Source organism: Oncorhynchus masou, chromosome 13, assembly GCF_036934945.1.
Source record: "Oncorhynchus masou masou isolate Uvic2021 chromosome 13, UVic_Omas_1.1, whole genome shotgun sequence".
Lineage (NCBI taxonomy): Eukaryota > Metazoa > Chordata > Actinopteri > Salmoniformes > Salmonidae > Oncorhynchus > Oncorhynchus masou.
Window position 1 is genome coordinate 69,672,044 of NC_088224.1, and position 14,266 is coordinate 69,686,309.

The window sequence follows — 14,266 nt, forward strand, 5'->3', positions numbered from 1 at the left end:
AGTCAGCCACGCAGTCCCCCCCCCCCCTCCCCCCAGGCCACGGGTGCTCCGTCTGGACTTGTCAGGCCTCCGCTGTGCTGGATGTGCCCATTCTGGCTGTAAAGGCCCCTGTTTACCCTGGGCTTCCCCACAGCTTCCAGCATCCATACATTACTTATTCATTATCCTGAGCTGCTTAGAATGTAGTACAACTAGCAGTTCCATGGAGGCTGGTACACGTGTATGCATGCTTTGTTATTACAGAACATATTTTTGTCTTCAATTAAGTTGTAGATTGTAGTGGGTGGTGGGTTGTGAAGGTGTTGTTCTGTGTGGGTAAGGGTGGGTAGGTGTGCGGGACAAGAGGCATTGTGGTCGTATTTGTGTGCGTCTTCATCTCTTTGTGTGTATGTGTTTTGGGTGTGTGTGTGTTCATGTGTGTATATGTGTGCTTACAGCAAGCTGAGAGGAACAGGATGGGTGGTTCTGTCAAGGCAGGTGCCCACATTTGAGTCAATCATAGGGCAGGAAATTGAAATGGCACTCTGTCACACACACACACACACACACACACACACACACACACACACACACACACACACACACACACACACACACAAACTTAAAAATAATGCATTATTAACTGCATTGTGGTGTTGTAGGCTAGTCTAGATAATTGTGTTGTCCATAAACAAGATCAATAGGGGAGCTTTTTAAGCTGTGTGGCCTCTCCGCTGCCTATCAGCTATTACTCTGTTCATGTGCATTTATATAGAAAGTTGGAGCAGCTTTGAATGGTTAACCTATTGCACATTGGGACAAATGATCTACCTACCACTGTTGTCACTATGAATGGTGGATATGCACCATTCATAGCATTAGGAACACCTTCTTAAGGTGAAGTTGTACACCCTTTTCCCCTCAGAACAGTCTCAATTCGTCGGGGCATGGAATATACAAGGTGTCGAAAGTGTTCCACAGGGATGCTGGCCCATGTTGACTCCAATGTTGACTCCAATGCTTCCCACAGTTGTGTCAAGTTGGCTGGATGTCCTTTGGGTGGTGGATCATTCTTGATACACACTGTTGACCTTGAAAAACCCAGCAGCATTGCAGTTCTTGACACACTCAAACCAGTGTGCCTGGAACTTACTACCATACCCTTAATAATCCTTCTTCAACCTGTCTCTTCCTCTTCATCTACACTGATTGAAGGGGATTTAAAATGTGACATCAATAAGGGATCATAGCTTTCACCTGGATTCACTTGATCAGTTGGTCCTGATGTATGGCAGTATAGACAGTTAGACTGGTAGTCTATAGTAAGCGTGCAGAAAAGCACAGTGCATAAGGGAAGTAGGCACATGAAAGCTGATGAGGAAATGTGGCTATATGGAAGAAATTATATAGTAAAACCTGCAAAAGGGCGAACGTAAACCATCCTCTGTGCCCAATAAAAAGCCAAACAACACTCCCCAAAGCCTCAAAAAATGGTACAACCCTCCCCTATTTTGGTCAGTGGAGGGTGATGGTGCTGGTAGGTCAAAGTTTAATTCATGCTGGTAGGTCAAAGATTAATTCATGTATGCCTAAATTCAGGTATAGATATCACTTACCCTATCATTTCTTGACCAGTTTATAGGCAAGTTTGTAGCCAGTTTGTAGGCAAGTTCTCTGCATTTGAGGCTACTAATGTGCCAGTTTGTAGGCAAGTTCTCTGCATTTGAGGCTATTAATGTGCCAGTATGTTGGCAAGTTCTCTGCATTTGTGGCTACTAATGTGCCAGTTTGTAGGCAAGTTCTCTGCATTTGAGGCTACTAATGTGCCAGTTTGTAGGCAAGTTCTCTACATTTTAGGCTACTAATGTGCCAGTTTGTAGGCAAGTTCTCTGCATTTGAGGCTACTAATGTGCCAGTTTGTAGGCAAGTACTCTGCATTTGAGGCTACTAATGTGCCAGTTTGTAGGCAAGTTCTCTACATTTGAGGCTACTAATGTACCAGTTGTAGGCAAGTTCTCTGCATGTGAGTCTCTGCATTTGAGGCTACTAATATGCCAGTTTGTAGGCAAGTTCTCTGCATTTGAGGCTACTAATGTGCCAGTTTGTAGGCAAGTTCTCTGCATTTTAGGCTACTAATGTGCCAGTTTGTAGGCAAGTTCTCTACATTTGAGGCTACCAATGTGCCAGTTTGTAAGCAAGTTATCTGTATTTGAGGCTACTAATGTACCAGTTTGTAGGCAAGTTCTCTGCATTTGAGGCTACTAATGTGCCAGCTTGTAGGCAAGTTCTCTGCATTTGTGGCTACTAATGTGCCAGTTTGTAGGCAAGTTCTCTGCATTTGAGGCTACTAATGTGCCAGTTTGTAGGCAAGTTCTCTGCATTTGAGGCTACTAATGTGCCAGTTTGTAGGCAAGTTCTCTACATTTTAGGCTACTAATGTGCCAGTTTGTAGGCAAGTTCTCTGCATTTGAGGCTACTAATGTGCCTGTTTGTAGGCAAGTTCTCTGCATTTGAGTCTACTAATGTGCCAGTTTGTAGGCAAGTTATCTGCATTTGAGGCTACTAATGTACCAGTTGTAGGCAAGTTCTCTGCATGTGAGTCTCTGCATTTGAGGCTACTAATATGCCAGTTTGTAGGCAAGTTCTCTGCATTTGAGGCTACTAATGTGCCAGTTTGTAGGCAAGTTCTCTGCATTTTAGGCTACTAATGTGCCAGTTTGTAGGCAAGTTCTCTACATTTGAGGCTACTAATGTGCCAGTTTGTAAGCAAGTTATCTGCATTTGAGGCTACTAATGTGCCAGTTTGTAGGCAAGTTCTCTGCATTTGAGGCTACTAATGTGCCAGCTTGTAGGCAAGTTCTCTGCATTTTAGGCTACTAAATGTGCCAGTTTGTAGGCAAGTTCTCTACATTTGAGGCTACTAATGTGCCAGTTTGTAGGCAAGTTCTCTGCATTTGAGGCTACTAATGTGCCAGTTTGTAGGCAAGTTCTCTGCATTTGAGGCTACTAATGTGCCAGTTTGTAGGCAAGTTCTCTGCATTTGAGGCTACTAATGTGCACGTTTGTAGGCAAGTTCTCTGCATTTGAGGCTACTAATGTGCCAGTTTGTAGACAAGTTCTCTGCATTTGGGGCTACTAATGTGCCAGTTTGTAGGCAAGTTCTCTGCATTTGAGGCTACTAAGCCCATGAAACTAGTCTGCGAGATTCTTGACATGTTTATCAAGCTCAGACTCCATGTCATGAGATGAAACGTTGTGTGTATCTACTACTCTGTCATAGTCTGTCTTTCACACAGGTACGCGTGTGTTTTATTTCTTGTCATTGTACCTCTTCAGTGTCATTCAGTCTATTTTTTCCTCCCTTGCTGCTGTTCTAATGAACTTCTTCCCTTCTCTCACTTCTCTTATTTCCTGGTGGCTCTCTCAAGTACCTCAAGGGGGGCTAGACCTCTGATTGTTTTCCTCTATCCTACAGTCTTAATAAAAGTGCTATCTTGAACCTAAAAGTGTTTTTAGGCTGTTCCTATAGGAGAACCCTTTGAAGAACCTGTTTTGGTTCCATGTAAAAACTTTTCCTCAGAGGGTTCTACATGGAACCAAAAATGGTTCTACCTGGAACTAAAAATGGTTCTACCTGGAACCAAAAGGTGTTTTTCCTATGGGGAGAGCCGTATAACCCTTTTGGAACCTTTTTTCTAAGAGTGTATACACGGGGGATGATGATATCTGCCCTGTAACAACACACTATCTTGAGTTCATATGCACATGACACACTGCAAAAAAACACTACCCACATTATGCATAAAACTGGCCAAATGTTATCATTTGTATGGGGTATGGTGGCCATTGGCTCAAGTTACCCCAAGGCTAACATTGGAGTAACAACAGGCTACTTTGATGCTAGGGGTAGGACCTTATATTGTAGCTTACAGAGACCCCAACTGGTGTATAAAACCATCTTAAAACAATCTACTTTGGGTTAGATACAAGCATCATGACACCTATAACACAACTTTTTCCATGATCTCTTCTTAGATATTTTGGTCACGTGATTACTTTTGTGTATGGTTTCCTAGAAACAAGACGTGGCTCAACTAAACCTTGGGCTCGACTTACCCCACTTTCCCCTACATGACTGACTAGTGGAGTAGCCATTTTACCAATATGCTGCATTATGTTTAATCAATCATCTTTCAATAGAAAGTCTCTCATGTCCAATATGCCATTGTTCTCTCTGTTATGTGGCACGTGCAGCTGCTGTTGTTGTACTAATCTGCAGTCTGCAACCCCTCTACTTCCACAGCAGGTGAACTAGGTGAGGGTGGGAGGTGGGGTAGTAACTTCTTTCACAAGTTACCCAAGTTAAGGTTACAAATACTTAGCTGGAGAACTCGGCTGCGCTACAGCTCAGCCTTTTTCTACTTGTCAAAAGCAGGAGCAGTCATAACAGCAGAGGATCAGCAGGGAGTTGGGTTGGGAAAGGAATTCACAGAAACACAGAGAGAAGAGTACCATATGTGGGTGAGAACCATGTTCTCATACAAGCTGTTTTCCTTTTGTTCAGCTGCACAACCACACCTTAAATGAGGAGAGGGAGCAAGGGAACGCACTGGACAGGGTGGAGGAGAAGAGGGGAGGAGGAGAGGAGGGGAGAGGTGGGGGATCATTGAATAGCTGGGCATAATGTGCTCTGGGCAGTCCCAGACCCAGCTGTTTTCCATTCTGTGGAAGTCCAAGGAGTGAAAGAGGGAGTGGGAGAGAGGGAGAGAGGGAGAGAAGGGTTGGGTATACAGGGAGAGGAAGAGAGGGGAAGAGAAATACAGGGAGAGACTCATGTGGTGAAGAACATGAGGGTTGGTTATGACAGAGATCAGAAGAGCAGTACCCTCTTAACAGCTCTGCCCCTCAACAGACACCCACACATACACATGCTAGCTCCCTCTATAGGCTAAAGTGGTGTGTGTTGGTTTGGGGAGGTTGAAGCTAAATGCTGAGCAGACAGACAGTGTGTGTATTTCTATATCTTCTGTCCTGACTCTGGCAAGGCCCCTACCCCTAAGGATGAGACAGCAGACAGCACCCTTGGCCTTCTCATCCAGTCCCCCCTCACCCCCGAATTCCTCCACTCATCTCAGTCCACCAACTCCTTCCCCTCACTTCGGGTTCCCTGCCTCCCTCCCATACTTCTCCAGGGTTCATCACCCAATTCCAGACGCCACACACAGCCAGGCCTGCATACTGTCCACACGCACGCACCCACACGCACACACACACAGATAAGACCACTCCCATCCCTAGATGTAATTTTTCTGGAAGACTACTGGTATGCCTATGCAGAATGCAGAATGGTGGTACACTCAGTACCTACGGCCATGCTGATATGACCATCTAAAATGGGGAGTTACCTTCGGTTGTTGTTGATTGTTTTTTTACACTCATAACTGTGTTGATCATGATCTCATATACCTATGCATGTCAGTGATTAAGTATATGCCCACGAGTCTGTGCCTTCCAAGGAATGCCCATAGGAGTGCTTGTGTGACAGGCTGGGGGGACGGTGGTGGAGGCACCCACCTTCTGTGCCCCCTGACATTACCATGCTGGGTCAGGGCACCAGTGCCCCGATACCAGACACCTCAGACCTTTGCCATTTGATTTGGGGTGTTGCAGGGGGGCAGAGTGAGAGTTGGCACACTGCCAGTAAGGCCCTGCCTTTTCAGACCACCCCATCAGAATGTGCCCTGAGCAGAGGCATCTCTGCCCCAGCCCCGATCCACCACCCCTGCCGCTCCAAGGCTCAGGACAGGAATACAGCTAGCTGGGGCACTCTGGGACATGTATATCATGTTTGTATACAAGCTTCCCAATGAAATCACACCAAAGAGAAGTTTGCATTACAGTTTATAGTGAATGTATGTATTTGAATAGAGATTATAGTGAATGTATGTATTTGAATAGAGATTATTTTGTGGCACTGACGGTGTCTATGTTCTGTGTCATAATGTTCCTATTCGTTGAATGTGAAGGTGGTGGCGCAAGTAGAGCTCTAGATTTCAGGTACAGCGTTCTCTCTTTTACATGTCTTTACGTGTCACGAAGCAAGTCGCAGCAAGGTGCTGGCTATGGATCCATATCCAGATATGTATGTAAATTATACAATGATTTCACATGCTGTTGAATAGTGTATCAGGAAACGTGCACACATGGTGTGTGTCTCTGGCTGCTCTTGCTCTTGCTGACAGGGTAATTGATCTGTTCAGTGTTGCATGTGGACCTAATACGATGCATGGGATTCTGCTGAAATTCTTTCTTCCACATGAGGTTCTTGTCTCTGTTCCATGGGTCTTTATTTCAGAATGCATTAGAAAAGATATGGTAATCATCATTGACATTCAGTGAAATCTCAATGAAATATTTCCGTCGCAGGTGATAAAAGCTGTACTTTTCTTTATTTGTGTTTTGGAAGGTAAAATAGCTATCTCACTCATCTCAGGTATTTGATGGATGCCGAATCACAGACTGCGTTGTGTGAGCAGCCACTGTCTGGCAAAATGTGGTGAAACTCTTCAACACAACACTAGGGGCTCTATTCAATCTGTAGCTCTGAAGAGACTGACGATTAAAGGCAACAGTTCCGTGGTTACGGAGACTGCATTCGCAGTAAACGCTGCATATGTCGGCGCAATTGGAAATGACCTTTAAATGTGAACTGCTCTACAATTCAGATATTCTTTACTATGGATTTAATTGAGTCTGGTGCTGAAAAACAATCTTATTGATGTGGATGGATTCATTCCTTAAAAGTGACAAGAAAAATAAAGTGACAAGACAGACGCTTTGTGAAACCATTACGCAATTCATTTTTATTGCCAAGTTGATTTTGAGTATAGAAACAAACAAAAACATAACATTTTCACAATGGCTTAAAACAAATAAAAGCCTTATCAAAAATGATTTATTTAGACATTGGAATTAAAGAAAATAATGATAATATCCCACGAAATTTACACACAAAACAATTACCTATAAAACATTTAGACATGCAATAAATACATTCATTTCACTAATGCAAAATAAGAACAATATTGAAAATGTAACATAGAAAAATACTGTTTGGTTTTTTGTTTATTCCCTTTTATTCAAACCCTTGGTTTTTATTTTTAAGAAAGCGCTTGAAAAAACTGAAATATTTTAAATGAATCAAATAAAAAAATACTGGTGTGCTTGTTTAGTAAATTAAATTCCATTATCTTCCTGTAAAAACCAGAATAATATCTGATGTAAATTGGTGAAGTTTTACTGTTAAGTTTAGTGCCTCTGTCTTCCCCTTTCCCTATTCTGTCTACATGCCTGTTGAACTTAACTTCTCTGTAACCACAAATTCAATTCTATTTCCACCTCAATCACCTCAGTAAATCCACATTTCTATATGGGATCAAATTGGTTGTGTGTGTGTGTGTGTGTGGTGTGTGTGTGTGTGTGTGTGTGTGTGTGTGTGTGTGTGTGTGTGTGTGTGTGTGTGTGTGTGTGTGTGTGTGTGTGTGTGTGTGTGTGTGTGTGTGTGTGTGTGTGTGTGTGCGCGCATGTGTGTGTGTGCATACGTGATATAAATGGGGAGTCTGTGTGTACCCTCTGTGACATTCTGGCAGGCGTCTCAGTGTGTGTTCAGTTCAGGCCATCAGTAACATTGCCTTTTCTTTAGTAATGACTTTTTCTATAAGAACTGACACTCCAAAAGGAGCAGGGAAGCATAATTAAATCTGACCTAATCTGGAACAGCCAGTCCTGAACAGTGACAGGGCAGTCTGCCATCCAAGTGTGTGTGTGTGTGTGTGTGTGTGTGTGTGTGTGTGTGTGTGTGTGTGTGTGTGTGTGTGTGTGTGTGTGTGTGTGTGTGTGGGTGTGTGTGTGTGTGGGTGTGTACGTGTGTACATGTGTACTCATACATGACTATTAGACCCCGGGTTAGATCCGAAACGGGGTACTTTAGGAGAAGTACCGTAAATGAATAATATCATTAGAGTCAAGCCTTGAGAAACGGCAATATGATATTCTAGATTTAATGGTGTCCACTTAAATCTGTCTTGTCTGATGATCAGGTCTGCGGTCTGACTATTTCACTGCCTGGTGGAGACAGAACGCTCCAAGCAAAACATACTGAAGAAGACATGGGGCAGCCACTAGCCACACCACACTCTCCTCTGCTTCAACAAAGATTGTCTGTCTCTATCATGGGGAGACTGATTGATGATTTGAAGGCCTGGTAAGAAGAAACCAATGCTGAGGGCACCCAGACTGAGACGCCAACATGACGATACAGCAGCTCACCGACACTCAGTTTTTTCTATGTTGTTTACTTAAGCTATGACTGGTACTTTAACTCTCTCATTCTTTATTTCTCTCTCTTTCTTTCTCTCTAGTTCTTCCTCTCCCTCTCCATCTCAGCAGATGACTTGGCTGGTGGAGCTGTGGTCCAGTTTAATTGTGCAATTTCATCCACTCATGTTTACTTTACTGGCATCTTTCTTAGCATATTTCCCCCTGAACATTTCCTTCTCATAGTATCCTGCATTTCCTCAATAATAATGCTATTTTATCTGCCTTTGTAATACACTTCCTGACTTGAAAGCAAGTACATAATAACGTCATCAAATGTTGTATTTGGCCCGTCATACTCAGTATTGTAACACATGCCTTGAAGTTAATTTTGGAACTTGATCAGGGTGTTAAGAAAAAGAAAGTAGTTGTTTGCGTAAACATTTAGACAACTGTCTTCTTCAGCTGGAAAAACAGCTGGAAATGACTTGATCATGGGAGAGAGGAGGAATAGGGAAGGAGGAGTAGAGAGGAGGAGGGCTGGCGGCGTGGGCTAGTGGTTCGTGCTGAGTGTCAAGAAGAGAGCGGGAGACCGACAGAGAGGTGAAGGGAAAGCAGTGCTTTGAAGTAACGAGGGAAGGATAAGTGGGAGGCCAGTGGTTGGATCGGGGAGAGACGGAGGAAGAAAAAGGAGGAAAAGGAGGAAGCAATGTGGGAGAGGAAAGGCGATTGAGGGGGTCGCGAGGGTAATACAAATCATAATTCAATGATTTCTCGAGAAAAGTGCAGTTTGGGGGAATACATGGAGGAAAGCAGCTGCTTGTAATAAAGACCGTTGAAAGTGTCAATTCTATCCCTCCCTTCTAATTCAAGCAGGTCCACTGTGGGAACAGCAGAGAAATAACACAGATGGACAGGTGCATTGTGGTCACTCAGCAGATGCACACGCACACCAGACATCAGAGTAATTTACATAATCTAATGTACTGCAGGGTTATTTCATAATAATTGACATATGGATCAGGCATAGGGTTCAAATACCTATACATGTTTCATGAGTTCATAAGATTCCCCCCAAAAATCACAAGAGTAAAAAAATTAAAACCTCAATATGAACATTGACCAGAAAAGTTACAACAAGTCTGCATTGAATGCTAGTATCAACATTGCTTGTTTTTCTAATAAGGCAAAGTCAGTCTGCAAGGCAAGAATGAGGCACAGAATATCCCAATAAAATAATGATGAAAAGATTGTCTCTCCATTAAAACTGACAGAGCTTTATTTTTCTCCTGTCTTGTATTGAGCCCTAGTCACGGTCAACAAAATGCTAACGTTCTCTTGGCACACATTGTATAGTAAATGTCAACTGTAATAGTGGTGATATGGAGGGAGGCTGCTCTTCTTTTTCCTAACCAGTTATGTCATAGAGAGCCCTCTTCTGAACTGGTTGTGCTAAAAGTACACCACAAAGTGTTATGTTTTCTTTGGTAATAAGCTTATGAAAGTGGTTGTTAAAAGATCAGTGCAGTCAAAATCGTGATTTTCCTGTGTTTTATATATACATATTCTCACACTATCCGGTTGGAATAATACTGTGAAATTGTGAAAATTATGAGAATGCCCTTTTGGTGTAAGAGCTGTATGGGGTGGAGTTTTGGCCAGCCTAAATTAGTTAACAGACCAATAAGAAAGAAAGTTCCAAACCTCTCTGCCAATAACAGCTAGTTTTCAGTTTCCCCTCCCCACTCAGACCACTCCCAGACAGACTTGTTTGAGAAATTGCTCTTTGCTAAGAAGCTTTTTTTCTACCATTTTGATTGAAAACAATCACAGTTAGGTACTTAATTGTTACCCCAAAATTATAATATTTAAATAAAAATGGCTGCATTGGACCTTTCTGGAAGTAGAGCACAGTAAGAACAGCACTGTACAATATAAGAGTGGACAGGGGTTTCCTCCCCTTTAAAAAAAAGAGAAAAAAGAAAGGAAGGAAGGAAGAGGGGAAAAGGGCTCTGAACGTTTTCTGAATGGAGAGGTTTAGAAGTAAGATCAGTCTTTCATATTTAAACAATGGGACCATGTCCACCCTGCTGAGCTCTCCATGCTCCTCTCCCTCCCTATCTCCATCTGTGTCTCTATCGGTCCGCGAGCAGAAACACACTGCACATCCTGCTCAACACTAAAGCCCAGCCAAGAGTTCACTTTCTGCTCCTCCACACCTCTCCTCTCCTTCACACCAGAACTATTCCCAGACATACATTAACAGCCATTCATATACTCAAATAACATGTGGACACAAACAGACAACCCAACACTTCTCCCTTTAAACTCGCTCGCTCGCACGCACACACACACACACACACACGGCCCCCCTGCCCCTGAGCAAAGCAGAAGACGTGGATGTGGATTAAGGCAGCGCCCCGTACCTCTCTGATTCAGAGGGTTAAATGTGGAAGACACATTTCAGTTGAAGGCATTCAGTTGTACAACTGACTAGGTCTTCCCCTTTCCCTTTCTATAAAGGGTCATTTCAGAACAGTAACGCTGAACATTATCCTGCTTTCTCTTCCTGTACAGATTCGGAGTGTCAGTGGAAACACATTCTTTCTTGTTTTAACGGTGCACAAAAAGGAAAGTGGGAGATAGACTTTCAGTGAGATTGAACTAATGAATGAGAGAGAGAATGAGCAGGAGAGATGTATATTCCCACCATTGACATCCACTTCAAATGGGCTGTTACCTCTTGTCTATGGGATTTCACATGTCTGTGGTCCAACCTCATACTGCCATGATAAATAGAAGATTGAAATTGTCCACTGCCCCTGTCATTTAAACTAGTTTATTTTGTTATAACAAAACAGCTGGAGACTATTTTCTAAATTAACTTTGGAGACAAGTGTGGATTTTTGTGTTCCACGTAGGCTGGAAACAAGCTAGCTTAAAGTGTGTTTGTGGTATGAATACACACACAGCCTTAGTCTGAGTATCATCATCATCAGCTCACAAACCCCGTCCAGAGAAATGGGTCAAACATCTTCAGGCTATAGCTTTCACCCACTCAGAGCCCAGCCACTGTTTATCAGTTTAGGGAAACACTGAGGAATACATCACTCCTGGTGTGCAACCAAACACGTCACTAAACATTAAGGCTCCGGGTGAAAAATAAAAGACCTAACTCACATAGAGTGTTTATATGTTTCCATGGAACCAGAGGTATTGCCTTACGTCTTGTCTTACAAGCCCTATCAACATGTAGATTTGTATATTGTGTTGAATTAAAGAAGATCACCAGCTTGACTTTTCCTTATGAAGATGATGTCACTGATCTGAACCACACAAAGCCTCTTTGAGGGCAGTAAAAAAGGAACATTTACACAAAATATTAAGATAAAAGCAGAAAATGTTAATATCACATGTTATCGACAAAATTGTAAGACATCTCATAAGCATGAAATAACCACAAGTTTAACACAGGACTATTGTCCCCTCAAAATAAAATAAAAATGTGTGTAGATGTCTGTATCTGCTTGTATCTAAGTGTGTACGTGTGTGTTTGGTTGGTTGATTGCTGTGTAGCTAAAGTGTTGCGTCCCCATGCTGGGTTCAGTCCTGAGGTAAGCACCAGTTTCACTTTGCTTTGGTTAAAATCTAAAGAAAGAGAAAGAAAATATGGGACAGAAAAACACACCTTGATATGCTCATTATGCTACAGAATAAAGCCCTTCAATTAATGTTGTACATTAATACAATCCCACAATACTAGGGCTTACTGTCTCAGTCTCCAAGCTAAGGTTTTAAGATTCACTAAGTCTATCACAGTGCATTCATGGCTTTAGTCTTCACATTAACCTACTGAGGTTGGCATTGGCACTATAGTGGTCAACAAACTCCAATCTGACACAAGGTCCGACAACGTAGAAAAAGAAAAAGCCAGCATGCTCCTTGGAATATATATATATATTTAAATTGCAAAACAATAAGTGCCTTCAACCCCAAAACCATAAGTGCTCATTGTTTTCTAAAGGAACTGGGTAGTTGATATTGAGACCTGCTACTGTACTGTATTGTGCCATGTTTGATAGCCTGCTAGCAGAGAGGCAGGGAAGCATAGAAGGGCAGATGGTAGGACTCGGCTCGGCAGTGCTCGGATGTCTTGTCATGGTGTGGATCAGAGGGGCTGGATGGCAGGCATGAAATGGGCCGACAGGCCGACAGACAGTGTGAATTGTCAGGGAGAATGTGAGATTTCACAGGGATTATTGGAAGACTGGGAGGCCAGCAGCTGGGCTGTGCTGTTCACCCACACCGACGGCCCGGCCTGCCGCCGCACCACGAGCAGAGCACTGTCAGAGGCAGCTAGCGCCCAGCTCTCATGTTCACAACGTCGTCACATTAGCAGCTCCCAGTCCCTGTGTGTGTGTGAACGTGTGTGTATTAAGGCAGCAGCGGAGCAGTCACTTTGGCCTGTCAATGATAGCACGGCCCTCTGTCTCTCATACAGAGTTGAGACTACATGGGGGTGGTCAAAAGGTTTTAAAGTGGTTATTTATCTGCAGTATGGAACAATTGTCAGTCCTGATTCTTCATCTGTGTTCGAGGGAATTGCTGCTATTGATAGTGACTGATTGGTGGTAATTGACTCTAGCCTCTCGGCACTGACTTGGGTGACCTCTCTGTGCTCTCCTCTGGTGAGTTGTACAGTTGCACCCACCGTTGTAAATATTACACAATGTCACAGGCAACACCCATGCTTAGTCTACACTCCACACCACTGGATGTTGAAGCCATGGAGAAGGATTGGCGTGTCATCAGTTGGGTATGCACCATGATGCGTCCCAGTTGTGAGATCACAGGGTTGTGCTCCTCGCTACTTTTCAATAACAATTTGTAGGCACTGGGATGCAAGTCAAAAGAGAGGTTATGGGTTCAAAGGGTTATGGCACTGGGTGTAAGAGTCAGTAAGCCACTATTATTTAATATGAGTCTCTCTGTACACAACATCATGATCATGAAGTACGTAAAAACGGTGGGAAAACAAAGCATAGATCACTTGACTTAAATGCCGGAGCGAATGTTGTCTTCCGTTATTCACTCCCTCATGACGAGAACATCTGGAGCATGGGGTACAACTGAATAGGAAGATACAGAGGACATCCAGTACCCCGAAAACTAAATGAAGTGTTCCAATCACTTGCAAATCCCAAAGGTTTTCTTTTGTGCAGCGTTCCTTTCAGTTCTGGACAGGAGCCCTGAATCATGTCCATATGTGCTTTTTTCCATTTTATATACATTTACAACAGTAATAGTACAATAGTACATTTAGTACACAGGTTTAGGGTCTGATTGCAACACTTTCTTGCAACAGTTTCTTTGGTTTTTCATAACGTACAAAAAAATAAATAAAAACAATTGCTTTTTGGTTCTCAATTTGTTTTTGGCTCGGTGGTTTAATAAAAAAAACTTGTTTACATATAGATAAATACTACACTGTTTTGAGTGGGTATTCCTTGGTCAAAATATAATAGAAATAGCACAGTTCTTCTAGGAAGGTTTTTGAAATGCATATAATGCAAACTTTGGAAAGAAAGGCACTTATAGGAGTCTACACAGTTTGTGGGCATTCTTTAGGCCAGGTATTGGCCTTAGTCTGAGGTGCAGATACTGATGAAGTTGAGGTGAATGACGTTAGAATACTGTAAGTTAAGGTGTGTGCCCAATAGGACTGTTTGGTAGCCAAGGCCATCTTAGCTGGGGGAGTAGCGGTCAATGATACGGGAGTGGGAGTCAGAGAGGGACCCTGGGGGAGGGGGCAGGGCCTGGATCCCCAGGACATCCATCTTGTCATGGTGGTTGAGGCGCAGGTGTTCTGCTGCCAGTTTGGACAGCGGGAATAGGCTCTCCATGGCATGCTCTACCAGTAGCTCTGAGGCCTTCTCCTGCTTCAGCCCCAGGTGCTCTGCTGCGTATTTAC

General features: G+C 43.1%; 1 protein-coding gene across 4 annotated transcripts in view; it reads right to left on the reverse strand.

Annotated features, from left to right (window-relative positions):
• Positions 1–6,821: 6,821 nt before the first annotated feature.
• Positions 6,822–14,266, reverse strand: part of LOC135552947 (hypermethylated in cancer 1 protein-like) — an 18,261-nt gene continuing 10,816 nt past the window's right edge. For all 4 annotated transcript variants that reach the window (XM_064984906.1, XM_064984903.1, XM_064984904.1 and 1 more), the window contains exon 2: positions 6,822–14,266. This exon is cut by the window's right edge. In XM_064984906.1, coding sequence (XP_064840978.1) covers positions 14,040–14,266 — 227 coding nt within the window. In that variant the 3' untranslated portion in view covers positions 6,822–14,039.